This window comes from Bicyclus anynana, chromosome 26 (assembly GCF_947172395.1).
Source record: "Bicyclus anynana chromosome 26, ilBicAnyn1.1, whole genome shotgun sequence".
Lineage (NCBI taxonomy): Eukaryota > Metazoa > Arthropoda > Insecta > Lepidoptera > Nymphalidae > Bicyclus > Bicyclus anynana.
The window spans coordinates 920,592-946,378 of record NC_069108.1 but is presented as its reverse complement, the minus strand read 5'-3'; the positions used below and the strand labels follow the sequence as shown (position 1 = coordinate 946,378).

The following is a 25,787-nucleotide window of genomic DNA, read 5'->3' as shown; positions in this document are numbered from 1 at the left end:
ACCAAAATACATAATAATAAAATAAAAAAAAAATACAGCAATTATTAAATTTGTAAATACAGAGGGACAACTTTTACATCCAAGATTTTGAAACCTTCACCAAATAACATTTTACCCACTAATCACTCTGTAGAGAATTTAGTAAAAAAAAAAAAAAACTAAAAAGCAGGAAACGAATGCCAGCTGGATAAAATAACTAAATTATGAGAAATGATAATCTTCATCTAGTATACTAAGGTCAAATATAATAATAATGATAATTTATTTATTCATCTAGTATACCAAGGTCAAATATAATAATAATGATAATTTATTTATTCATCAGAAAGTAGGTTTACAAAGATAGCATATGATATAATTAAGACGCTGATACTTTCTGCCAATAGTGATTCCACTTATGAAAATTTTAAATAGACTTTGTACCCGACTCGATGGTCAGTCGCTCGATCCACGGAAGATTACGCGAAAATATACGACTTAACCCGAGGGTGGTAGATTTCGTCTCGGCGTGATACATGATACCAGGGCCGGTCTTTGATATTTTACAAAAATAAAATCCTTGTTTTAAAAAAAAAAGCATATACCTTTTGTTATTAAATGTGTCATTGACAAAGTGTGCGGAGCAAACTTTGGAGCTTTTATGGGGTTTTTATTGCATCATTCGGTGCAACATTTCATTCTAATTGAACAAGGCGTATCCACTTTTCTCTTGTAATTATTTAATTTGGTAATCGTAAAATGAGAATATGTTTGTAAAGTATTGAACTGTAAACCATTAATTTAATTACCTACTTGTATCAAACAATACCATACGAAATACGCAAAATGTCGTAAATATATCAAAGCAACTGACAGTCGAAGAAATTAAATACTCTAAATATTATTATAATCACTGCTGGATATTTTGACCTTACAAGTTGTAATGCCATATTGTTAATATATATTTTACACATCAAAAACGCATCTAAGTTTATTTCCTTTTCATCGAGGTTTTATATAAATGTTTTTTTTTATGAAATAAAATACAATGTAAGGAAAACTCAGTATAGAAATATATTCTTAATACGGCCCTGGTTCTTTGAATAAATTGATATTTATAGCGAAATTTTAAGAAATTTATTTATGAACAATTAATAAAATACAGCATGTACTAAAAAAAAATACAACCCGGCAATTGTTTAATTTGAAGCGCTGTGACACAACCTATTCTTTTTGATTGAACGGTTCCTCCCAAATAAGCATTGGGAAGAAATTTCGTGCACCATTTTTATAAAACGTCCATGCAGTCTATACTATTTCCGTCGTTGATGTCGTCGTCCTAATCCTAATTTTTATTCAAACTAAAAAAAAAAGAAAACGTAATAGCTCATACAATTTGTCATTTTATGATTCTATGACCAATACTAATCTAATTTAAAATTACTGTGACTAATAAAATAAAATAATATTAAAGTCAAATTTAGTGCAATGTCAAATATTCATTACCAATAATATGTTAAAATGCGTTCAAATTATGAACATATCAACTGTTAAATATGTAAGAATAATTATCAAAAGTATCTATAAGCATTTTAGAAACCATATTCTAAAACTATTTATATTGTCAATCTTATAGATATCTGGTAGTTTGTTATATATTGAAATTGCACTACAATGTACACTCTTAGCGAACATATCGAGCCTTTTTGGTGGCATTATTAGCTTATCTTTTCTTCTGCGCCTGGCATCACTTAACTCATTGTAAGTTTTAAAATATTTAGAACATTTTTTTAACTACTAAATTTAATAAAGGTAGAGGAAGAACTTTAGACCTTTTAAACAAAGGTCTACATGAGTCAGGCGTATGCAAGCCACATAAGGTCCCCAAATAAGCCTGTTGCTTAACGGACATAGTGTTTATAAGTACGAAGTTTCCCCATAAGACGATTCCATACCTTAGTAATGAAGAAACATATCCATTATATGCCAACAATACTGTTTTATAACTGTTGGTTTGATATAATCATCTAAGAACAAATACAAACCTGTCCAACTTGGCGCATAATTGTTCTGTGTGGGACTTCCAATTGCAATATTTGTCAGTTATTATCCCTAAGAAAGTTGTAGTTTCTACTTCATTTAAAGAAGACCATTTATAACGAATTTTGAAATTTGAGAATACATGGTTATATGGCATATATTAAATAAATTTCGATTTCTGCTTGATAACTTTAGATAAAGCGTCGTTACATCCATACTCAACAGTTGATCTATCCTTGCCAGTAATGAAAATAGTTGTATCATCGGCATACATAATGCATTTGAGCTTGATTCCATTCGGGAGGTCATTTATATACAAAATAAATAATAAAGGACCTAGCTACCTTAAAGGACACCATATGGATTTTGAATTTTAAAATTTGATCGATATGTATTACAACGACAATTACAATTTAAAATTTCAACACATTGCATTCTTATGGCTAACAGGGAGTTTAGTTAACAGAAAATTGCCTTTCTAAACTCACCGTAAACATTTTCTTCTAATTCCATACTTTTCAAATTATCTAGAAGTGTTTTATGAGAAACTAGATCAAATGATCTAGTATCAAGAAAGATACATACTACAGACAATTTTGCATTAAGGTTCTCTGTAATAACTTTGTTAAGATTATAGCAGGCTAGTGTAGTACAACAATTCTTCCTAAAGCCAAATTGATCATCTATTAGTATATTTCAGTGTGAAATAAAACTGAATAGTTCATTTGTGCAATATTTTAAAAATAAAACGAGAGAACTGGTATTAGAGTTATAGGACGAATTACGACGGTAGTTTTTATCACTTTTATTGCCGGTAGTTTTTATCATTTTTATTTATTGTATTTTATTGTTTTGTATACTGGCTTTACAATTGACAACTTAGGCTTTTCTGGAAACACACCTTCCAGAAAAGATAAATTTATTATATGCATAAGAGGCGGTGCTAAATAAGCAGCACAGCGCTTGAGAAGTCTTGTAATTTATGGACGGTTGATCAGATAAAACCATGGATATTAGTACACTCATTATCAATGATGGCGATAGTAAAAATAATGAATTAAAAGTAGTAGTATTGTTGTGGATGAATTATTATTAATATATGGATAATTAACATGTGGATGTGATGGATTATAATTTAAATATTTTTAATTGAATATAACAATTGAGAGATACGAGTGCCTATTGACCGACGATGTTACCGGGCAGGGTACTAGATAGGTCTGTTCTTTGACTGAAGATGATAAGAGTGCCTATTGACCGAAGATGTTATCGGGCAGGGTGCTAGATAGGTCTGTTTTTTTGACTGCAGATGTTAAGAGTGCCTATTGACCGAAGATGTTATCGGGCAGGGTGCTAAATAGGTCTGTTCTTTGACTGAACATGATAATAGACAAAACTAGAAATAGTTGATTTGTTTGAATAAAGTAGGTACTATTGTTTGGATTGCAATGTAAATTAGTGAAAATAGTGATTAGAAAGTAATAGTAGATAAAATTATTGATTATTCGCCATAAATATTCTTGTGAATAATTAATTATATGGATAATTATCATCATATATTATTGAGACTAATATTATTGGATTATTATTTGGATTTTTTTTATTGTTTGTTTATTATTGAATAATAAAATAATAATTTCAATATTTTGAATTGAGTAATTGCGAGATGTGAGTGCCAATTGACCGAAGATTTTATCAGGCAGGGTAAAAGATAGAGGTGCCTATTGACCGACGATGTTATCGGGCAGGGTAAAAGATAGAGGTGCCTATTGACCGACAATGGTTTCGGGAAGGGTACGAGATACGGGTACCTATTGACCGACGATGGTTTCGGGAAGGGTACGAGATACGGGTACCTATTGACCGACGATGGTTTCGGGAAGGGTACGAGATACGGGCACCTATTGACCGACGATGGTTTCGGGAAGGGTACGAGATACGGGTACCTATTGACCGACGATGGTTTCGGGAAGGGTACGAGATACGGGTACCTATTGACCGACGATGGTTTCGGGAAGGGTACGAGATACGGGTACCTATTGACCGACGATGGTTTCGGGAAGGGTACGAGATACGGGTACCTATTGACCGACGATGGTTTCGGGAAGGGTACGAGATACGGGTACCTATTGACCGACGATGGTTTCGGGAAGGGTACGAGATACGGGTACCTATTGACCGACGATGGTTTCGGGAAGGGTACGAGATACGGGTACCTATTGACCGACGATGGTTTCGGGAAGGGTACGAGATACGGGTACCTATTGACCGACGATGGTTTCGGGAAGGGTACGAGATACGGGTACCTATTGACCGACATTGGTTTCGGGAAGGGTACGAGATACGGGTACCTATTGACCGACGATGGTTTCGGGAAGGGTACGAGATACGGGTACCTATTGACCGACGATGGTTTCGGGAAGGGTACGAGATACGGGTACCTATTGACCGACGATGGTTTCGGGAAGGGTACGAGATACGGGTACCTATTGACCGAATATGTTATCGGGCAGGGTACACGATAGGTGTGGCTATTGTCTAAAGAGGTTCCAGGCAAAACACAAAATGATAGTTTGTTTGTGTAAATTTGGTAGAAAAGCTAATAGTTTGAGGACAAACTAATTGTCAGGAAGGCCGAATGTTAGAAAATTAAATAAGAAGGCATTTGTATTAACGGATATGCTACATTATATGTTACAATCTGGTTATAACTGTAGTGTTGTCAATATACGTAGGTACCATGACGTATAATGACGAGTAATTCTTTGTTCTTAAAATTAAACTAAAATATACGAAACGAAACTAAAATAAATAAATAGATTTAAAAACGTATATTGACATAATTCATAAATGAAGTTATGTCAATATCCGTATAGATAAAAGATTGATGTTTGACTATATTTGGTTCTTGTTGTTTATTCCGTTGGAAAGGTATAAAAACGTGGCTTCATGGATGAGGCTGGCTCAGTTTTTGTGATTATAATCGAAGAGTTGTTATTAAAGTGGTGTGTTTGTGAACCTCGAGTTTCTTTTCTCGCCACCCCTAATACTAGTGGCAAAAGAATTTTTAAAATTGGTTCAGTAGTTCCAGAGATTACCTCCTACAACCTCACGTTATAACAAGTTTAGTTAAAAATAAATAATAATTATGTAGCCGTGATAGCACAGTGGATACGACCTCTGCCTCCGATTCCGGAGGGTGTGGGTTCGAATCCGGTCCGGGGCATGCACCTCCAACTTTTCAGTTGCGTGCATTTTAAGAAACTCTCGAGCTCAGCAGTGAGCCGAATATGGGTTGATAACGTAAATAATACAAAAAAAAGCATTTTTTTAATCAATTTTATATTTACAGATTACTATTAAATAATCATTATTTATTTACAAATGCATACTTTCAAAACGTTTTGATTGTTTGTAGTAATGGTAACTAACCAGAGTCTACCACAAGATAAAATATAAGAATTTATCGAAAAAAATGACCCAAAATGACCCAAGTAGAATAAATGCCTGTGATGCCCACACTTTCCTCATTCAATAAAAGATGATAGTTTCTTACATGCTCCCACCATAGACTACTATAGAGTTTTTTTTTATTCTTTACAAATTAGCCCTTGACTACAATCTCACAATTTTTTGGCACAAACTTTAGGGATTAATATTTTTGGGAGTTGGTAACACTGACTCTGGGGTTATAGCATAAAATATTCTTTACTGAAAATTAATTAAAAATGTTCAAGGTACGTGTTGTAAAATTAATATTTTCGGGGAAATTATATTTTTTTGTAAATAGATCATATATTTTTCCTTATATATATTTTTTTTTTAATTTTTTTTTTAAAAAGAATATTTGCCAAAAAATTTTTTTTTAATATGACCAATATTCCCATTCCCCTCCAACTAGTCGGGAAAGACTGTGCCAGGAGTAGACCAACGGGGTGAGGATTGAACCACCACCTCTCGGTGATGAATCCAACCCTTTCTTACCGTTGAGCTATTGAGGCTATTGAGGCTTTTGACTATGACGTAATCAAGTTTTACGTATTTTAAAATGCAAGGATAGATAAAGGAGAGTGTTACATGGATAGTCGGAATTATTTGAATTACTGAGTCAGAGTTATGGTCAGATGAAAACTAAAAATTTTTTTTTAGTAAAAAAAATATTAGTTATGCAGTTTGGCTCGTCAACACCTTGATATTATGGGAAAACTTTTTTTTTTTTATTCTTTACAAGTTAGCCCTTGACTACAATCTCACTTGATGGTAAATGATGATGCAGTCTAAGATGGAAGCGGGCTAACTTGTTAGGAGGAGGATGAAAAACTCCCGAGCACCGTGTAACTAAACTATGGTAAGAACATGGAGTGACTAACTTTCATCTTCTATAAGTAGGAAGTGAAATATATTCACTTGTCTGCACTTGAAAACATCCCAAATTAAAAAAAAAAATAGTAAAACAACTAATCATTGATAGACAAAAATTTTTTTTTTTTTTTAAATAATAAACTATAGAGGAAATTTTGTCACAGTCCAAAACTGCGAATAGTCCAAACACAATCCAGATCAGAATCATGGCACATAATCGTCATCATCATCACTGTCCCGATGAATCCTGCTCTTGTGCCTCTTCATATCACTCCGTCTATTCGTTTTGTATCTACACGAATTACATGAAAACCGTTTAACCCGACATGCCCGGATGTGTTGTAAAAGGGCCCTTTTAACACTAGTTTTAAAATCACACTTTTCACACTTAAAAACACCGTCTTCAATTATTTGCACTTCCTCGTGGGACTTCATGTGATAAATCAAGCTCATGTTATGTCTTGCTTTATATTTGCATAGATGACATTTGTATTTCTTCTCTTCTCTGTGTTTTCTTTTATGCCTTATGAATTGTTGGTTACTCGATGTGGTATAATCACAAAGCTGGCAAACTTGGATAACCGTTGAATGATCTTTTGAATGCGCTTTGAACTCAGCCCGACTCGTTGTCTTAAAATGGCATTCAAAACAAAAATATTCATACAACTGTCCCCATAGTATCTTTGTTAATGCGTCTCTGTTGAAATTGGACTTGTCCTTCGTTTTCTTGGCTTTGACTTTGGACTTTGACTTCGGTTTGGCGACCAGCTTCACCAGCGGCACGTCGTCCTCGTCCGTTTCGTCGGAGACCTCCACCATGTCGTACTCCGGCTCTTGGACGATCACCTCGTCTTCATCGCTGGATGTTAGAAGACTTATCGGGTCTTCTTTTCTGTAATTAATAATATATTGTAAGAAATAGTATTCTGAGACGGATATGACGTCAGGTGGCGTGGACTTGTTTCCGTGAAGAGTGGGGAGTTAGAGAGGGGTAGCGATCGGTTGGCGGAAACGCCTTGCGATATAAATCCTCATAGGAGTGAAAATATGGCCTTGCTGCTCCGATGCGGGTTGGTGGGCTAAGTATGATAATGTTTGACCATGTAACGAATATTTTCAGATGTTTAATGATAATGACCAGGACGCATTAATTAATTAATTGAGACCGAGTCTCTTCTCAGAATAAGAGGGGTTAGGCCAATAGTCCACCATGCTGGCCCAATGGGGATTGGCAGACTTCACACACGCAGAGAATTGAGAAAATTCTCTGGTATGCAGTCTCACAATGTTCTCCTTTCACCGTTTGAGACACGTGATATTTTATATCTTAAAATGCACACAACTGAAAAGTTGAAGGTGCATGCCCCGGACCGGATTCGAACCCACACCCTCTGGAATTGAAGGCAGTGGCCATGTCCACTGGGCTATCACGACTCTAATGCTGCAATAGGCAATAGCCCACCTCTCCCCCAGGTCGACGACGTCGGAGTCGGCCCCCTCGGAGTCCGGCTCGGGCTCGGGGTCGGGGAACACGAGGCAGCTGGGGTCCACCTCGCACTGCACGCTCTCCAGCAGCAGCATGCAGTCCTGGTCGCTGGCCTCTTGACTTCACCATCTACAGAGGGGCAATGGCACCCACCTCTCCCCCAGGTCGACGACGTCGGAGTCGGCCCCCTCGGAGTCCGGCTCGGGCTCGGGGTCGGGGAACACGAGGCAGCTGGGGTCCACCTCGCACTGCACGCTCTCCAGCAGCAGCATGCAGTCCTGGTCGCTGGCCTCTTGACTTCACCATCTACAGAGGGGCAATGGCACCCACCTCTCCCCCAGGTCGACGACGTCGGAGTCGGCCCCCTCGGAGTCCGGCTCGGGCTCGGGGTCGGGGAACACGAGGCAGCTGGGGTCCACCTCGCACTGCACGCTCTCCAGCAGCAGCATGCAGTCCTGGTTGCTGGCCTCTTGGACCCCACCATCTGGAATGTTGAAGTTAATTGAATGACACAAAATGAGTCTTTACAACCCATAGAAAACCAAACGTCACGCGTCTCCTTGACATCCGTATAATGTTGCTATCTTCCTTATACAAACTTTTTTCATAATCTAAGTATATATAACTCAAAAGTGACTGACTGACATAATGATCTGTCAACGCACAAACCACTGGACGGATCGGGCTGAAATTTGGCATGCAGGTAGATGTGTGACGTAGGCAAGACTAAGAATTTTCATCCCGGAAAAATCCATGGTTCCCAAGGGAAAAGTGATCCGAATTTGGCTACTCAACATGCACAATATTGTGTTTACTTACATAATATATTTATGTTTATATAGTTTTTAAACGTCCTGAACACATAACTCGACATTGTAGACGATATGTAGGTATTTGTTTAAATAACTTTCATTGAATTGTTTAATTAACTAAATTAAATTAAGACAATCAGCCACCTTTGTCCATCTCAGTTTTGACGCGCTACATATATAATAGTATACAATCTTTGTTTTAACGCAATTAAATGAAAAAAGTCCTTAAGCCTTATAAAATGGTCCTTCGAGCCGGACATTACCTTTCCCTACAGACGAATACAGGATCCGCTACATTGTCTACATCAAAGAACTCAACATTTTAGACAATATTTAGATATTATTAGTTTAAATAAATTTCGTTGAATTGTTTAATTAACTAAATTAAATTAAGACTATCAGTTACCTTTGTCCGCCTCAGTTTCGACGCGCTAGTGACATATCTAATAGTATAAAATCGCAATTAATGCAATTAAATGAAAAAAGTCCTTAAGCCATAAAATGGTCCTTCGAGCCGGACATTACCTGTCCCTACAGACACTTCAATGACCACAAGATCCGCTACATTATCTACATTGAAGAACTCAACATTGTAGGATATTTAGGTATTATGAGTTTTAAATAATTTTCGTTGAAATTTTTTAATTAACTAAATTAAATTAAGACAATCAGTCGCCTTTGTCCGCCTCAGTTTCGACGCGCTAATGACATATCTGTAGTATATGTCAACAGCCTAGACTGTCAATAGATGAGTCTATAAATACAAGCCTCGGACAAGAGGGGGAGTTAGTTGCACTTTGGTGCTGCATCAGTACGTACCACGAGATACTAAGTAGATACAGTGTTCAACCAACTGGATGTGATAACCCGAGTGACCAACCGATCACCCAGAGAGTGTGTGCAAACACTACAATATCTAATAGTATAAAATTAATGCAATTAATTGCAAAAAGTCCTTAAGCCATAAAATGGTCCTTCGAGCCGGATTATTACCTTTCCCTACAGACACTTCAATGAATACAGGATCCGCTACATTGTCTACATCGAGGAACTCAACATTGTAGGATATTTAGGTATTATTAGTATAAATAAATTTCGTTTTAATTAATTTAATTAAATTAAGACAATCAGTCACCTTTGTCTGCCTCAGTTTCGACGCGCTAGTGACATATCTAATAGTATAAAATTGTTTTAACGCAATTTAATGCAAAAAATTCTTTGGCCATAATATGGTCCTTCGAGCCGGATTATTACCTTTCCCTACAGACACTTCAATGAATACAGGATCCGCTACATTGTCCACATCGATCACTTCGCTAGTTCCCTCTATTTCTATTTCCACAGTCTTTAACTGTTCGCTCGCTGCTGATGTTTTTGCGTTGTTTCTCTCTGTTTCCCCATTCAGGTCACTTTCTGTGTCTTTGTGCAAAGGCCTTGTTTGTTTGATTTGGTAATTTGCTATTATATCCTCTATGTCTTTATTGCTGATTTCGGAATCTGTGATTGATACGTTATCTGGTTCCGTTCTGTAAAAAATTCAATTCATGTTGAATGGGGCAATAATAATATTACTATTGCTTATATATCTATACTAATATTATAAAGCTGAAGTTTGTTTGATTGAACGCGCTAATCTCAGGAATTACTGGTCCGATTTGAAAAATTCTTTCACTGTTACATAGCCCATTTATCGAGGAAGGCTAATCCCCGAATTCATACGGGAACGGGAACCACGCGGCGTCAACTAGTTTTAAAATATAATTCAAAATAATTTCGGCCATGTGATACAAGGTCCTCGATTAAAGGTGATATTAACTTTCATGATTAATGTTATTGTAGAGGGGAGGTATTAATGTTGGTAAAAATAAGAGGGTATTTGATGACTTGAGCTTTGTTGTTTGTTAGGCAGCGTAGACACCGTCACGCTGCCAGTTGCGTTAGTGATTAATTGTTTATAATAAATTGTTTAGTGTAGGTATGGAGAACTAGTCGGGCAGGGAAGGTGAGTGTTGATGGAAAGGGATCCCTTAAACCTACTCCCAAGGTCACAAGTCCTGGGACCTGCTTGAGATGTTTCCTCTACCACAAAATAATGGTACAATCACTGTCAATACTACACGTCACTTCACACATGGTATGGTAAATATTGTAAATTAATATTAAATTAAATTACATGGCAAAATAAATATACCTTTTAACTATGTCTTCTTGGTGCCCATTTTGCGTACTGCTTTCATTGTTGCCTTTTAATGGTTCATCATCTTCTATTCTGTGTTGCGGTGAAGTTGTTTTTTGTTCTACATCTGTGTTATTGTCTATGGTAACATCGTTGACTATTTCTTTAATACTGTCTGTCTGTATGTCAGCCTTAGGATCATCTGTTTTGGGTGTAGGTTTGGCAATCTGAAAAATAAAATTATTACACTTTATCTAACAGCAAAGTTTTAATTACAACACATCTGTTTATATAGTTAGAGAGCTGGTGGACATTTTTGAGATGAGAGGCAAGCTGTACTTGGTCCTTGTCCTTTAGATTTATTATGTACGAGTGCTTCGTCCACGTGGGAACCTCTGTAAACTTTCAACCCCTATTTTACCCCCTTCTATTTATATCTAATTATCTAACTTAACTTCTATTTATAACTATTTAATATAAACTCGCATATTTCATATACGAGTTTATATTAAATAGTCCACTAATCATTTTACAACTCAAATACCTTTTCGCGGAGGATAGCAAAATAAATAAATTTATAACTCAAAATTATATATATTTATACAAAACACGAACGATTTATATAGAAAAAAAAGTTCAACCCTTTTTTAACTCTTTAGGGGTACAGTTTCGAAAAAACTTGAATGTCTTTTTTTTTCTGGTAGTACACCTAGAGAAAAATTAAATGAAAAATTAAAGACTATCGATACAAACTTTCACCCCATTCTAATTTAATTTTCGCGACAAAACCTATCCTAGAACACCCTTCGTATTTTGGTCTTAAATTGTGCCAAGTTTCATTTAATTTCATTCAGTAGTTTCAGTGTGATGCTTGGTCAACATAAGACGGACAGACAGACAAAAATATTAAATAGAAATTTTTTGGCTGCCCCCCAACTAAGATTTTTAAAATATTTTCAATGTACTATGTAATGAATGTAATGACCTGTTACAGTTTTATATTGTAACTAGCGGAAACAATCAAGCTTCGCTTTGACTTATGTGCACTTTTTCCCTATCTAGGGATAGGGACCCTATCCATACCCTTACCCCTACCCTACCATTACCCTACCCCTACCCTACCGCTACCTGCCTCTAGGGTTTAGGGGATTGAAAAATTGATGTTAGTTGATTCTCAGATACGAGAATTTTATATATAAGTCTATAGATTACTCACCGTGTCGAAGACACTGGGCACCACCTTGGCCTTCAGCCGTCTCTTGCTCCGGACCACCTCATACTGTTCGGCCAGGAAGTGTCTGCTGCACACCGTGGTGTCCACGGTCACTCGCACCGTGCTCGGTATAGCTTCCAGCCATTTGCGTTTGAGGGTTCTGCTGTTTGGGAATCTGCAACCAGGATTTATTGTTTTTACTGACATGTAAATTTTATGATTTACTAGCAAATTCCATTTTTTTAGATTTTTACAAATCCCTCGGGAACCATGGATTTTTCCAGGATAAAAAGTAGCCTATGTGTTAATCCATGCTATAATATATCTCAATACCAAATTTCAGCTAATTCGGTTCAGTAGTCGAGGCGTGAAAGAGTAACAAACATTCATATCATTAAAATCATCAGATTTCGCAAATGTCGGGAAACCATGGATTTTTCTGGGATAAAAAGTAACCTATGAGTAAAATCCATTTCCATTTCAAATTTCAGCCAAATTGCTTCAGTAGTAGCGGCGTTAAAGAGTAACAAACATCCAAACATTCATACATACTTTCGCGTTTATAATATTAGTAGGAAGTAGGATTTATTGCCTTAGCAATTACTTTTTAATTTACTACTGCACCTGGCAAACTTAGGATATATTCACAAATATGTTCATATAAGAATTTAAAACAATATATAACAAATGGAATAAAAATTTTACCTAAAAAACGTCACATCATCTTTTGGCGGTGGGCAGCCATCTACGCAGCATATGTTACTCATTTTTATGTGTACATGCTTTTATACTGAAAAAAAAATAACTTATAAAAATATATTAAGTTAAACCTGACGTTTGGTAAGTCTAACTGAAATAAATTAATTTGGACTTTGACTTTGTAGTGCCTCACTTATATGGAGAGAGACTAAACCCTGTAAATAGTTATTTCATCATCATCATCATATCAGCCGATGGACGTCCACTGCAGGACATAGGCCTTTTGTAGGGACTTCCAAACATCACGATACTGAGCCACCTGCATCCAGCGAATCCCTGCGACTCGCTTGATGTAGTCAGACCACCTGATGGGGGGTCGGCCAACACTGCGCTTACTAGTGCGGGGTCGCCATTCCAGCACTTTGGGACCCCAACGTCCTTCGGCTATTCGCACTATGTGCCCCGCCCATTGCCACTTCAGCTTTGCAACTCGTTGAGCTAATAGTTATTTATTCAATTTTAAATAATATATCATGTTTTTTTATTCTTTGCAAGTTAGCCCTTGACTACAATCTCACCTGATGCTAAGTGATGATGCAATCTAAGATTAAAGCGGGCTAACTTGTTAGGGGTAGAATAAAAATTCACATATTGGAACTCTAAATCACTTGGCGATACGTCATAGCCGATAGGGTGGTAAATAGCCATGGCGAAAGCCAGACCTGGACCAATTTAGAAAACCTCAATCAGCCCAGTCGAAGATCGAACCCAGGACCTACTACTTCTTGTAAATCTACTGTACACACCACTGTGCTACAGAGGCCGTCAATAGTTTAATAATAAAAACGTTTTTGAGTGTCTCTGCACGATTTATCAGAGATTAACAGTAGATTCGCAGAAGAACCAAAGTCACTGACAGCTCAACAAGCCACAGATCTGAACTAGCAATGGCAACACATAGAAGAGCAGATGGACAATAGCTCGCAAGGTGCTGCAATAGAAACCCAACAAAGAAAGCAGTGTTAGTCAACCCCCTTCTTCCTTCTTGGCTGTTTCCACACTTGGCCATGTGAGTGATCGTTGTCAGAGATGTCCCTATCAAGATATAAAATACATATTTGTAAATAGACAAATTGACAAGATGTATCTTGTATTTGAAATACTTTTTATTTTTTATTTTGTATCTTATATTTAGATGTCCCTAGGGTCCAGTAGGTAAAAGGAGAGTTGGCAGACCTCAGAAGCGCTGGACAGATGACATTGCTCAAGTGGCTGGTAGGGATTGGATGAGGTCAGGACGGGACAGAGGAAAGTGGAAACTGCTGGAGCAGGCCAATACCCAAGACAATGGGATTTTTTATAACTAATTAGTATGAAATAAATAAAGGAGTTATTTAGATACATTTTTCTGGCATCTTAGTAATTTGAAGATACTTTATTCCCCAAGATACTTTTACTAAAATAAAACTTTGCAGATTTTCTTTCCAAATGCAACTGAATGCAGCGCGTCATTTAAAAATTTAGTTGATAATAATATTAACTATTGCTTCATCAAACTTAGAAGGTGAAAATTGTTTTTTCAAACAAATAAACTTAAGTTAAAAAGTTAAAAAAAGTATTTGAAAGTTATGTATTTTTAACCGACTTCCAAAAAGGAGGAGGTTCTACGTTCGGCTGTATGTATGTTTTTTTTTTTTTTTTTCTATCTTGTATTTCAGATACCTTTTTAAACCTATTTGTATAAGGTATCTTATACATCACTGGATTGTATGTGGTTTGGTTGACCCCTACTGAACCTGTGTTGGAGGACTGATGACATTTAATCAGGGAGACGCCGGATGCAGATGGCTCAAGACTGGTATTTGGATGTTCTTACTATACCTATGTCGAGCAGTGGGAGATCCATCAGTCGTTATTGATTATGATGATGGTTAAATGTTTATGAAAAGATAAAAAAATAGGTATAAAACAGTAACACAAAATTAAATTACTTGATACATGGATGTAAATTCATTTGTACAAAATTAGAAAAATGTTATAAATTATTAAGTAATTAATTTATTTTTATTTACATTTATTAATGATTTATTAATTAATTAAATTATATTTCTGATAAATTAATTCGTTAATTAAACACCAGTGTGAAACCACCTTTACATTCCCTATTATAACTTGTTCCGCGTCCTTACTCTGGTAATCCTACATCGCAACTACATCGAATCAATTTATCGACCTTACGCCTTTAGTAATAGGGTGCAAAATACGATATCAAGCGGCGTACGTACATCGCAGTTTTACGAAGCAATTTCCAGAGTAAGATTCGCCAATAATCATTCATGATAACTTAAAATTAGTCGAAAAATACGGTTTGAAACAATTTAAAAACAGTAACTCGACTTAAAGCTTGCCTAATGAAACTTATTTCGCGCGCAAATATATCCAAAACAAGGTTAGAAACTGCGAAAACAAAAATTCAAACTCACCTTGATATATCGCTTCGGTGCACTTTTAACCCGTTAAATATGCATTTAACAGACACGCAGAATTTTCCAAAAATACAATCAGCCCGCCAGATACACTTTAATTAATAATAATCCAAAAATAAGAACAGGAATTATTTACTAAATATTAAAATAAATTATTGCTTTTTTGACAACTGATAGTGTTGGGCCCGAAACGCCAAGCCTTGCTACAATACCGATATAGACAAATCAGAGTGTAAAGCTTAAGCCACGCTATCAAGTTATAATTTTACGATAAATACCGATTTTCTCTATTGAATCAAAAATAAAGTTTTTAAATGGCCCTAATTGAAAATCAATTCCTTTTATCGAAAACTATTAGATCTAAAAAATTAAATGAATTTTTTTCAATTAGAATCATTTCATAACTTTTTTTTAACAATTTAAGTTTATTATTATTATGTTTATTTTACACTGGGTTTTTACCTTTAAATAAACTATTACTATTATTATTATTATTAAGTGATTGAACTTATTATTCTATAATTGTTTAGTGATTTTATAAGACAAATACAGTCTAAAAAAAAGGCTAGTCTTCGTCAACACACGCCAGCCAAGCCAAATCCAGTTTAAAAACGAATGTTATCTATGGTATCGATTAAAATAAAATGTCTATTGTCTGCCTTTATACTTTTTTTCCCGCGCGATTTTAATATTCCTTCATTCATACAATCCAATCAGTCGTCCTTGTTTTCCATCTTTCCACCGCTTACAGTTCGTTTCATGTAGGATGGTGCGGGTGACAGTTCGTTTCACCCTTGATGCCGCGATTCATTATACGGGCGATTGTCACCGTACTCATGCTATCTGAAAAACTAGTAATTTATAAATATGTAGTAGCAATTATGCAAAAGCTTGGTTGAAAAATAATCCCAGAGCTAGCTTTAAACATCAATAATTATATAGCCTCAATAGCTCAACGGTAAGAGCGGTCGGACTCATCACCAAGGGGTGGTGGTTCGATCCCGGCCCCGTTGGTCTTTTGTCGTACCCACTCCTAGCACAGTATTTTCCGACTAGTTGGAGTGGAATGGGAATATTGGTCATATTTAAAAGATATGGCAAATATTCTTTTTTTAAAAAAAGAAAAACTATATTGCGCCAGAGCGGTAGTCAGTAAATAAGTAGGTAGTCAGGTAGATAGTGGGTATGGCATAGAGCAGGGTTTCTCAAACTTTCGGCTCCCCTGGCTAACCCTTACCCCTAGGGGTTCGCGTACCCCACTTTGAGGAACCCTGGCATAGAGAGTATAATGGGACAGGAGTAGGGTAAATAGGAGTTTAATTATGGTAATCTCCTTAAAGTAATATATTCTTCGATGGTAATAAATGAGACGCCCAGTGGATATAACCTCTGCCTTCGATTCGGAGGGTATAGGTTCGAATCCGGCCCTGGGTAAGTTAAGTGTATTCTAAGAAACTAAGTATCACATGTCTCAAGCGGTGAAGGAAAACATTGTGAGGAAACCTGCATATCTGAGAATTTTCTTAATTTTCTATGTGTGTGAAATCTGCCAATCCGCATTGGCACAAACCCCTCTCTTTCTGAGAGGAGACTCGAGCTCAACAGTAAGCCAAATATGGGTTGATAGCGCTATCAATACATGTAAATAAAACTGAAGAGTCGTTTGATTTAAAAAAAACTGTGTGTTTACAAAGTGCCTATAGTTATTTACCCAATATTATGTATTTACTAGAATTTTTTTTTTATTTGTCCAGTCTAATCTCTGGAATGGCTTAACCAATTTTAATGAGACTTTACTAAAAAAATTAAGAGGTAATTGAGCAATTTATAGGTATATATCTTGAGATAAAAGTATATATCTTGGAAATCCCCGCATTGGTGAAGTTGTTTTTAATAGTTATATTTGTTTTCAAATTGGTTTATTAATTAACAAATAAATAAAAAAGGAAAGAAAAAATTAAACAAGTCATTATTATAATATAAGTTTATTTATTAACATTTTTTACATTTTAACAATGCTAATGTTTACACAGTTAAAAATGGCATAATAACCATTACCGCTAAGTCACAGTGTGCTTTTTAAAAATGGCGCATAAATAAAATCATCACAGCTCTTTGAAAATTTTAATTTCAGCTTTAAATTGGAAGAAAAAGTTTGCTTTTCTGGGAATCGAACCCAGGACCTCTGTTGTTAACCACAGTACAATCAAAAACATCATAGTTGGAGAGCCGAAGAGAGGATTTTTGCAGTTACTCAAACGCGGCAGATGAACATAACTATAATTATAACCTTGCATGTTGTTCAGTACCTCCACCAAGTATGAGCTCTTTATATTGGTGGCCACGTTTAAGGCAACCAAAAAAAAAAAAACTAACTTCAGAAATACTTAACCAGCACGTTAGATTAAGATAAGGTGAGTTGCATTTAAGCATGTTTTTCGAAAAACTTACGATTTGGGTGTAACGTAATGGAATGGAAGGGTTCCAAAGTTACAAAATAAAACCCTTATGAGCCAAAGTAATAAAAATAGGGTAGTTGACTCATATCAAATTTAATATTAACTTCGTGTAATACCCAGTGAGGGATTCTTAACATAATTATTAAGTACTATGCTAACATACGTAACAATTATAACCTTCTAACACTTATTTAAGAACAAACAATTGTAAAAAAAATAAATGTATACGCAATTTTGTTAAATATTAATAAACTAACACACTAACACAAATAGTATAGGATAAATAAACTTAAAATAACTATGTAATTTATTGTTAAGAAGTAATAAAGGCTTTGATGATTGATTGAATACATAGAATAAGGGTCCGAATAATATATTGATATCAATTATTAAAAGTTAAGGATTTCTGATGATGGATGTCAAATGTCATTCATTTTGTGACGTCACTAACACCCTTGATGTACTAAACGTGTAAATTACACCCCCATTAAAAAAAGTATATAACCATTTACTCTTTCTATCATCTAATCTATCAAATCACATCGATTCTAATTAAGCTTTAGTAACTGCAAATTTAGCACCTCGGGCTCCTGTACTATCATGTTGTCAGTCAAGATTCTTCATCTCAGGAACACGTGGAGGTATCAAGTTAAAGTTATTCACAATAATGAATCAATGAATGAATATTCACAGGGTCTTAATACATAACAGTGATCTTCATACAGTTAAACATTATCTCCCACATTCATATTGGATTACAATTTAAACTTCAAAAGGGATGATGACAGTTTTTTAAATTGTATATAAATTAAGAGTACGCTAATAGTAAAGCAATTTTGTAAAAGTAACAGGGTATCTGCGATCATTACTTTCGGAGCTACAGGGATTTAAAGGGTCAGATTTGCGGTGCTGCCGCGGATCCCTGAAAAACGCCCTATACAAAATGGTACGAATTAATGACGTCGTAGGTACATAATGATCGTTAGATTTGTATGGGCGTTCAAACAAAATTACTAATATCTTTGTTATTTGTTGTCTTTGTTATTTTTATAGTTCACATATTAAAAAATGTCACATTTAATGTAAGGAAGCTAAATGAATTTTCATCTAATTACGATAAAAGATTTTTAATAGATTTTGAAATTTTTTAATCTATTTATTTTGCAAATAATATCCAGACAATCTGGATTTTTATGTATAAATTAGTTAACATAGACCCTATTTACACTAATGTATCATAAAAATCAATACATTCAAACCTGGTCATCATCCCCATTGTCTACGAAGTAAAGTGAACTTTGAACAGTAGTGATTAGATCCATTTTAGTTCGAGGAACTTACATCCCAATTGAATATAAAAATACATCCCATATTTAATATAATTAATACATAATTTAAATAAAAGGAATTTAATCCTTTTATTTTATTCTAGCAGACGCCGCGCGGTTTCATCCGCGTGGTTCTCGTTCCCATGGGAATACGGGGACAATATATAAGCTTCCCAACAAACAATCAAATATTTCCTCTATATTTTTACTATATTTTTATTTCTTGTACAATTAATTAGTAATAAAGTAAATCATTTCAAACTCACGAGGTTACAACCACAATATTTGCCTCATTGTTGACCAACATGAAGAACGTATTGGCACTGGCCTAGGTGTAGGCCGAAGTCCAGATCATACAGAGGGCGTCAGGAGCCTGGGCCTGCAGCCAACTAACACTTTGATTCCCTTTCTATGATATCTACGAATGACATTTTTAACGACAGGTGACGTGATCAAGATCTGTCATAAAAAAAATTTAATAAAAAAAATACAACTGACTTCAAAACCTAAAAACGTACCCACTAAACTAAAAAGTGAAAAATAACATCATAATATGTTCTACCTGCTGATCAGTATGAAGGCGGTGCTAAGCCGGTGATGTATTAATTTAAGCCATTTCTGACAGGACCACATGAAACAACACTGTCTGCAAAGTCTAAATCTATAAGATATTCTCATGGCTATGGGATGGTCAATGGGGACTATACCGTTTCAAACAAAAAAAGAATTTTTGAAATCGGTCCAGGCGTCTTTGAGTAATCGGTGTACATACATAAAAAAAAAAAAAATACCGACTGAATTGAGAACCTCCTCCTTTTTGAAGTCGGTTAATAAATGAACACCTTTTTAGGTATAACCGACAGTCCTCTGTGCAGTGCATGCACGGAGGAAGAAGAAACCCCAATACATCTTATGCTTAGATCATTATCAAACCATATTCGGCTCACTGCTGAGCTCGAGTCTCCTCTCAGAATGAGGCCAATAGTCCGCCATGCTGGCCCAATGCGGATTGGCAGACTTCACACACGCAGAGAATTAGGAAAATTCTCTGGTATGCAGGTTTCCTCACGATGTTTTTCCTTCACCGTTTGTGACGCGTGATATTTAATTTCTTAAAATGCACACAACTGAAAAATAGGTGGTGCATGCCCCAGATTGAATTCCAACCCACGCCTTTCGGAATTGGAGGCAGAGGTCATATCCACTGGGCTATCATGGCGCTCATGCTTAGATGCAGAGGTGGATCTGAACAACGTGCAGCACACATTGGATCCCCAGCAACAATCCAAGAGGCATTTGGTGACCTGGACTATCTGCTAAGCTTCTGGAGCGAGGTCGGTTGGTTGGAGGAGCTCCGGCGGAGACCAGCACCAAATGGACCTACATACAATGGCCAACCACTAATGGCCAAGTGCGGAAAAGGCACAGGAAAGAAATAGAAGAAGAAGAAGATCTGTCATTCCCATATCAATAGGCTACTCGCCTTCTGTGCAAAACTAAGAAGACAGTTTAGATGCCTATAAACTCTAGTAACATTTTTATTTGTGAAAATAATCTCGTAATTGTAATATTTTTATAAAACAAAATTGTATTTTTATCAAGTCACCGCAAACGCCAATCATAAACTGTGACGTCATTCGCTACAAGGCATAGGTTTGTGATTGGCGCTTGCGGTGACGTAATATATCACATCACTGCAAACGCCAATCACGCTGTTATCTCTATGAATGACGTCACTTGCTAATGTGTTGTGTTACGGCAGCAAAAATTTTACGTAGATATTTTTTCATTTCTATTAAATTTTTTACTGTTTATTATTGACTGAATAAAATAAAATATATCTTATAGTACTTCCATAATTCAGTTTAAACACTGTTTACAAAAGAGGCAAGTAGCCTATTAATTTTTTCTAGTTTTCGAAGCGTTTGAGATTGTAGAAAGAGAATCGACATGTGAATAGCTACGGGATCTGGCTCTGTAGTGCCATCACAATCTATCACATCACATCACTATCACTATCACTGTCACATCACATCCTAGAACACTCGGTCCTGGTAGCCCGAGTCCTGCGTGGGCTGAGCTGGCTTGGGCTGCACCCCTGGCACGTGGTGGTGGTGGCGCAGGTGGCCGGGGCGGCGCGGCGGCGCCAGGTACTCGAACATGCTCTGCGTGTGCTGGGCGAGCATGCTCGCCAGGTCGCACGGCATGGGGTCCGTCCAGAAGAAGTCGTGGTTCAACGCTGTGTCTGCATCGTACCTGTGTGCAGAGAAATTCTTATCATCTCACTCATTCTTTTTTTTTTTTTTTTTTATTCTTTACGAGTTAGCCCTTGGCTACAATCTCACCTGATGGTAAGTGATGATGTAATCTAAGATGGAAGCGCGCTAACTTGTTAGGAGGAGGATGGAAATCCACGCTCCTATCGGTTTCTACACGACATCGTACCGGAACGCTAAATCGCTTGGCGGTACGTCTTTGTCGGTAGGGTGGTAACTAGCCACGGCTGAAGCCTCCCACCAGCTAGACCTGTACCAATTAAGTAAACCTCAGCCGGGGATCGAACCCAGGACCTCCGTCATTAAATCCACCGCGCATACCACTGCGCTACGGAGGCCGTCAAAATTCACTGTAGCTCTGAGATGTCCGAAAAGTAAATTAACACTCTTGATAATAAAAATCGAACTAATGACGTCGTAGGCACTTAATGATCGTTAGATTTGTATGGGCGGTCAAACAAAATTACTAATATCTTTGTTATTTGTGCGTTTATGTTTATAGTTCACATATTAAAAAATGTCACATTTAATGTAAGGAAGCTAAAACTGTATAAACTTTCATCTAGTTACGATAAAAGATTATTAATACATTTTGAAATTTTATAATCTTATTTATTTTGCAAATATCCAGTCAATCTCTGCTTTTTATGTATAAATTAACTTAAGTTAACATTGACCCTATTTACCCGAATGTATCATAAAAATCAATATATTCAAAACTAGTCATCATCCCCATTAACCCTACTGAAATCTTTTTATTCCACTCCGTCCAATCAGATTAAGAGTTAAAGAGTGAATGAAAAAGTAAATGGATGTTACAATAAGAAATAGTTTAAAATGTTACCTCTTTGCTGGGTCTAGTTGCAGCAGCTTATCTAACAAATCACAACCGTAAGGGTCCTTCACATAGGGCTTCAGACGTTCCTATAATAACAAAAACAAAATGTATATCAATAAAAAAATATTCAATTCAATTATTTTTGATTTGTGCCAAATAGGCCTAAGATATGCACTACGACATATATTGAGACAAGACAAAGGTCAACCAATAGCAATCAGAAATATAAATTGTATTCATTGTGATGGAACAAAAGAGTCCCCCTAGGGGTTCGCATTTTAACAATAGGGAGACATGAATTACTTATTGGTGGCTTGATAACTGATACCAAGTGAGAATTAAGGTTAAATCCATTTGCGATTTGATTACACAGATATTTTTTTTAGTAGTTTATGCTACCTTTTATTCAAATCCTTATTTTCTTTAACAGTCAAATTTTTTTTTTCTTTGGGGGTGGGGGAGTTAGATTTTAACAGGAATGGAGTCGAAAGTTTGAGATACCCTGAGTTGGTGCTATTGGTTGTCAATATCTTATCTCTGATTCTTTCTTATTCTAAAAGAATAAACTCAATTTGTGCGTCGAAGCTGAGAATTTTTTTTTTGTTGTCATTTCTATTCTGTAATCCGCTACATTAGCTATAGCAAATTGCTTCAGAATACTTAATGGTTAAATAAACATATGCATTTTGTTGTTGATAATACTTACTTTTTACTTTATCTATATTTATACTAATATTATAGCGTTGTAATATTGGGAGGGGCAGACAGTTCGAAGAGGCGATGGACGCTGGAGTCAAGTCAACCAAGTGCTGGAATGGAAACTGGATGCAGGAGATTTATGATGTTTGGATGGACTACAAAAGGCCTATGTCTCTTGCAGCAGACGTCTATCGGCTGATATGATCATGATTATAGCTTCACATGATGTTTTCACAGTACAGCTGGGATATCAGAATAAACTGCTCTATGGAGGGATCCTGAGGACTAAAGTGTGTTTTTACTTTACAGAGACAAAAATGATGTTTCATGTGTTGCCTGATTTTTATATGATGTAAATAGGGACGTCACAAAATCGATATTCAGGAATTAAATGATTGCTTAGTATCGATTTGTCAGATGTGGACAACAGACATATAATGGCATCATGTCATTAGCTATCATAATGTGACAGAACTGTCATTATTATAAGAAAGGAAGAATTGAATCTCATTGGTTTTGTCTTTTCTCCTATTTATTTATTTATCCTTTTTTTAATTTTTAATAATGTTGATAAAATACAAAATATAATACAAAATACTAAGTATTAATAATTTTAAAAAGAATATTATTATAATAAATGATTAATGATTTATGCATGAATGAATGGTATCATAAATACACATTTAAAAAAAATATTTTACTTCTTATGTATCATTGTATATTTTTTATTGATTTTAATCAAATCAGAATTGTTAGGACAACCATATTCTTTATATGCTGGTCACATTATTTTTATGTTTGATGTTTCTAATTGTCATTTCAGTCTCTGCTTTAAAAAAATAGACTATAGCTAACCTTGACCTTCCTCTTCTGTCCCTTGGGCAGCTCCATCTTGTTGTAGAGATCCAAGCTCTCGACACCGGGCCACACGTCCGGTGTGCAAGAACCACACAGCTGGGAGATGAGGATCAATTGCTGCTGCTCCGTGGGACCCTGGGAATCACAGTCCAAGTTTTGTCAAAGCTAATAGCACTATAATAGTAATAGTATATATTTTGGGGAGTGCGCTCAGGAACTGTTTGATCTTTTGCCACCTTCAACGTTTTACCACAGGACTGCTAGGCATCGCAGAGATCTGCACCTGAAGATAAAGCTTACGGGCATCCGCTAGTAATATTATATATTTAGACAATAAGTTTTTTTTATTCTTTACAAGTAAGCTCTTGATTACAATCTCACCTGATGATAAGTGATGATGAAATCTAAGATGGAAGCGTGCTAACTTGTTAGGAGGAGGATGAAAATCCACACCCCTTTCCGTTTCTATGTCATTGTAACGAAACGCTAAACCTGCATAATAGGTGAGCGAGTCCACATCTCGGCCATGATGCAGCCTGCGCCCCACATGTCCACTGGAGGCCCATAGTTGCGATCACCTAAAACAAAATGACTGTTTTACTGAAGTTCAACTAGTTCACATTTAACAGCAGCTAAAATTCAGCATACATGTAGATTTATTTAATTACTAGTTGATGCCACCCGGTTTTACCCGTGTGGTTTACTTTCCCGTAGGAAAACGGGGATAATATATATAGCCTTCCTTGATAAATGGGCTATCTAACAATGAAAGAATTTTTCAAATCAGACCAGTAGTACCTGAGATAAGCATGTTCAATCAAACTAACAAACAAACTCTTCAGCTTTATAATATTAGTATAGAAGTATAGATGCAATACAGGCTTGCGCTTGATTACAACGGTCTGATGAAAAGCATCAATGTGGTCTAGAAGTTAAGGAGTAGTTAATACCTTTTGGATGACAATAACTAACAAAGAATGTTACAGGCAAGGCAAGCTAGGTGGACTGAAGATATCAAGCGGGCTACAGATAGATGGATGCAGGCAGCTAACACCATGTTGTTTGGAAGTCATTGAAAGAGGCCTATGCCTAGCAGTTGATGTCCATTACCCGATAATATTATAAATGTTAGAGGTAAAACTAGTTATATATGCAAAAACAGTATATTTATGAAGTCAACAAACCTAACAATAGCTCTGGAGGCCGGTACCATAAAGTGACAACTCTGTTAGTGTATTTGTTAGCTTGTCCCGACTTGGCCACACTGAATGCTCTCGCCAAACCAAAGTCAGCCAACTTCAACACTCCGTTCTTTGTTATCAACACATTGGCTGCTTTCATGTCCCTGTGCAGTATTTTATTGCTGTGTATATAGTATAGTCCATTCAAAAGTTGTTGCATCACCCTTTTAATCTCTCCTAAACTGAATTTTACATTAACATTAGACAGTAGCCCCGCCAAATCGTGCTCGCAAAAGTCAAAAACTAAGTAGAAAGTCGATCGGTACTTATTATGTAAAGTAGCCTTTGTTCTGCAAATTTCGATTAAATTCACAACATTTTCGTGCTTGAGAAGTTGCAATATCTTAATTTCACGCAACGCTGTGATTGGAAAACCTTCTTTTTCGTTGTCCATTAGAACTTTTTTCATCGCAACGAACTTTTTGCTGCTATTCCTCGCTCGCGCTTTGAACACTTCTCCGAAGGTTCCTTGGCCTATTTTGGCGACTTTTTCGTATTTGGAAGACTCGTCGCAGAAGGGGAATTCGAAATCTTCTATGTACTTCTCTTTTTCCCTCATGTTGAGGATGGTTGAACTGGTACTCATGACCGGAGCTGGCTCCCGAGGAGCGCTTACGCTCTGGATTTTGGAAGCCATTTTAGACGGCTTTCTGTATAGATTTTAACATGAAAGCGATTTCTACTAGATCTAAATGATCTAGTACTAGACTTCGATTAGCAGTTTCTTTCTAAAAATTTTATGAGAAAATCACTATTTTCACAATTCATACCCCAAAAAAAAAAATCTCTTCTTCAAAGTAAACGTCAACAACAAACTTGGCAACCGCACACCACA

General features: G+C 36.1%; 2 protein-coding genes across 3 annotated transcripts; both read right to left on the bottom strand.

Moving 5' to 3' along the window:
- Positions 1 to 5,342: 5,342 nt before the first annotated feature.
- On the bottom strand, positions 5,343 to 15,447 carry LOC112045710 (uncharacterized). Its single transcript, XM_052889838.1, has 8 exons — positions 15,251 to 15,447; positions 12,774 to 12,858; positions 12,072 to 12,243; positions 10,871 to 11,082; positions 9,934 to 10,205; positions 8,171 to 8,351; positions 7,844 to 7,987; positions 5,343 to 7,273 (listed from the first exon to the last, which is right to left on the bottom strand). The coding sequence occupies exons 2-8, from the start codon at positions 12,833 to 12,835 to the stop codon at positions 6,586 to 6,588; spliced, it is 1,731 nt and encodes a 576-aa protein (XP_052745798.1). The 5' UTR covers positions 12,836 to 12,858; positions 15,251 to 15,447; the 3' UTR covers positions 5,343 to 6,585.
- A 1,775-nt stretch (positions 15,448 to 17,222) lies between these two features.
- LOC112045686 (cyclin-dependent kinase 9) lies at positions 17,223 to 25,783 on the bottom strand. Of its 2 annotated transcripts, XM_024081968.2 has the most exons (5): positions 24,896 to 25,780; positions 24,204 to 24,289; positions 23,709 to 23,846; positions 22,161 to 22,240; positions 17,223 to 21,296 (listed from the first exon to the last, which is right to left on the bottom strand). In XM_024081968.2, the coding sequence occupies exons 1-5, from the start codon at positions 25,587 to 25,589 to the stop codon at positions 21,077 to 21,079; spliced, it is 1,218 nt and encodes a 405-aa protein (XP_023937736.1). In that variant the 5' UTR covers positions 25,590 to 25,780; the 3' UTR covers positions 17,223 to 21,076. The 2 variants fall into 2 exon arrangements, with proteins under 2 accessions (XP_023937736.1, XP_023937737.2); XM_024081969.2 differs by lacking the exon at positions 22,161 to 22,240 and having other exon boundaries at positions 24,896 to 25,783.
- Between the last annotated feature and the right edge of the window lie 4 nt (positions 25,784 to 25,787).

Excerpts from the sequence above, each read along its gene's own strand:
- LOC112045686 (XM_024081968.2), bottom strand. The coding sequence starts at position 25,589 with ATGGCTTCCAAAATCCAGAGCGTAAGCGCTCCTCGGGAGCCAGCTCCG. Across the intron at positions 23,847-24,203 it reads CTCGCTCACCTATTATGCAG|GGTCCCACGGAGCAGCAGCA; the intron begins GTTTAGCGTTTC and ends TGTGATTCCCAG. Across the intron at positions 21,297-22,160 it reads CAACTAGACCCAGCAAAGAG|GTACGATGCAGACACAGCGT; the intron begins GTAACATTTTAA and ends CTCTGCACACAG.
- LOC112045710 (XM_052889838.1), bottom strand. The coding sequence starts at position 12,835 with ATGAGTAACATATGCTGCGTAGATGGCTGCCCACCGCCAAAAGATGAT. Across the intron at positions 12,244-12,773 it reads GATGATGTGACGTTTTTTAG|ATTCCCAAACAGCAGAACCC; the intron begins GTAAAATTTTTA and ends TCCTGGTTGCAG. Across the intron at positions 8,352-9,933 it reads TGAAGTGTCTGTAGGGAAAG|ATGGTGGGGTCCAAGAGGCC; the intron begins GTAATAATCCGG and ends TCAACATTCCAG.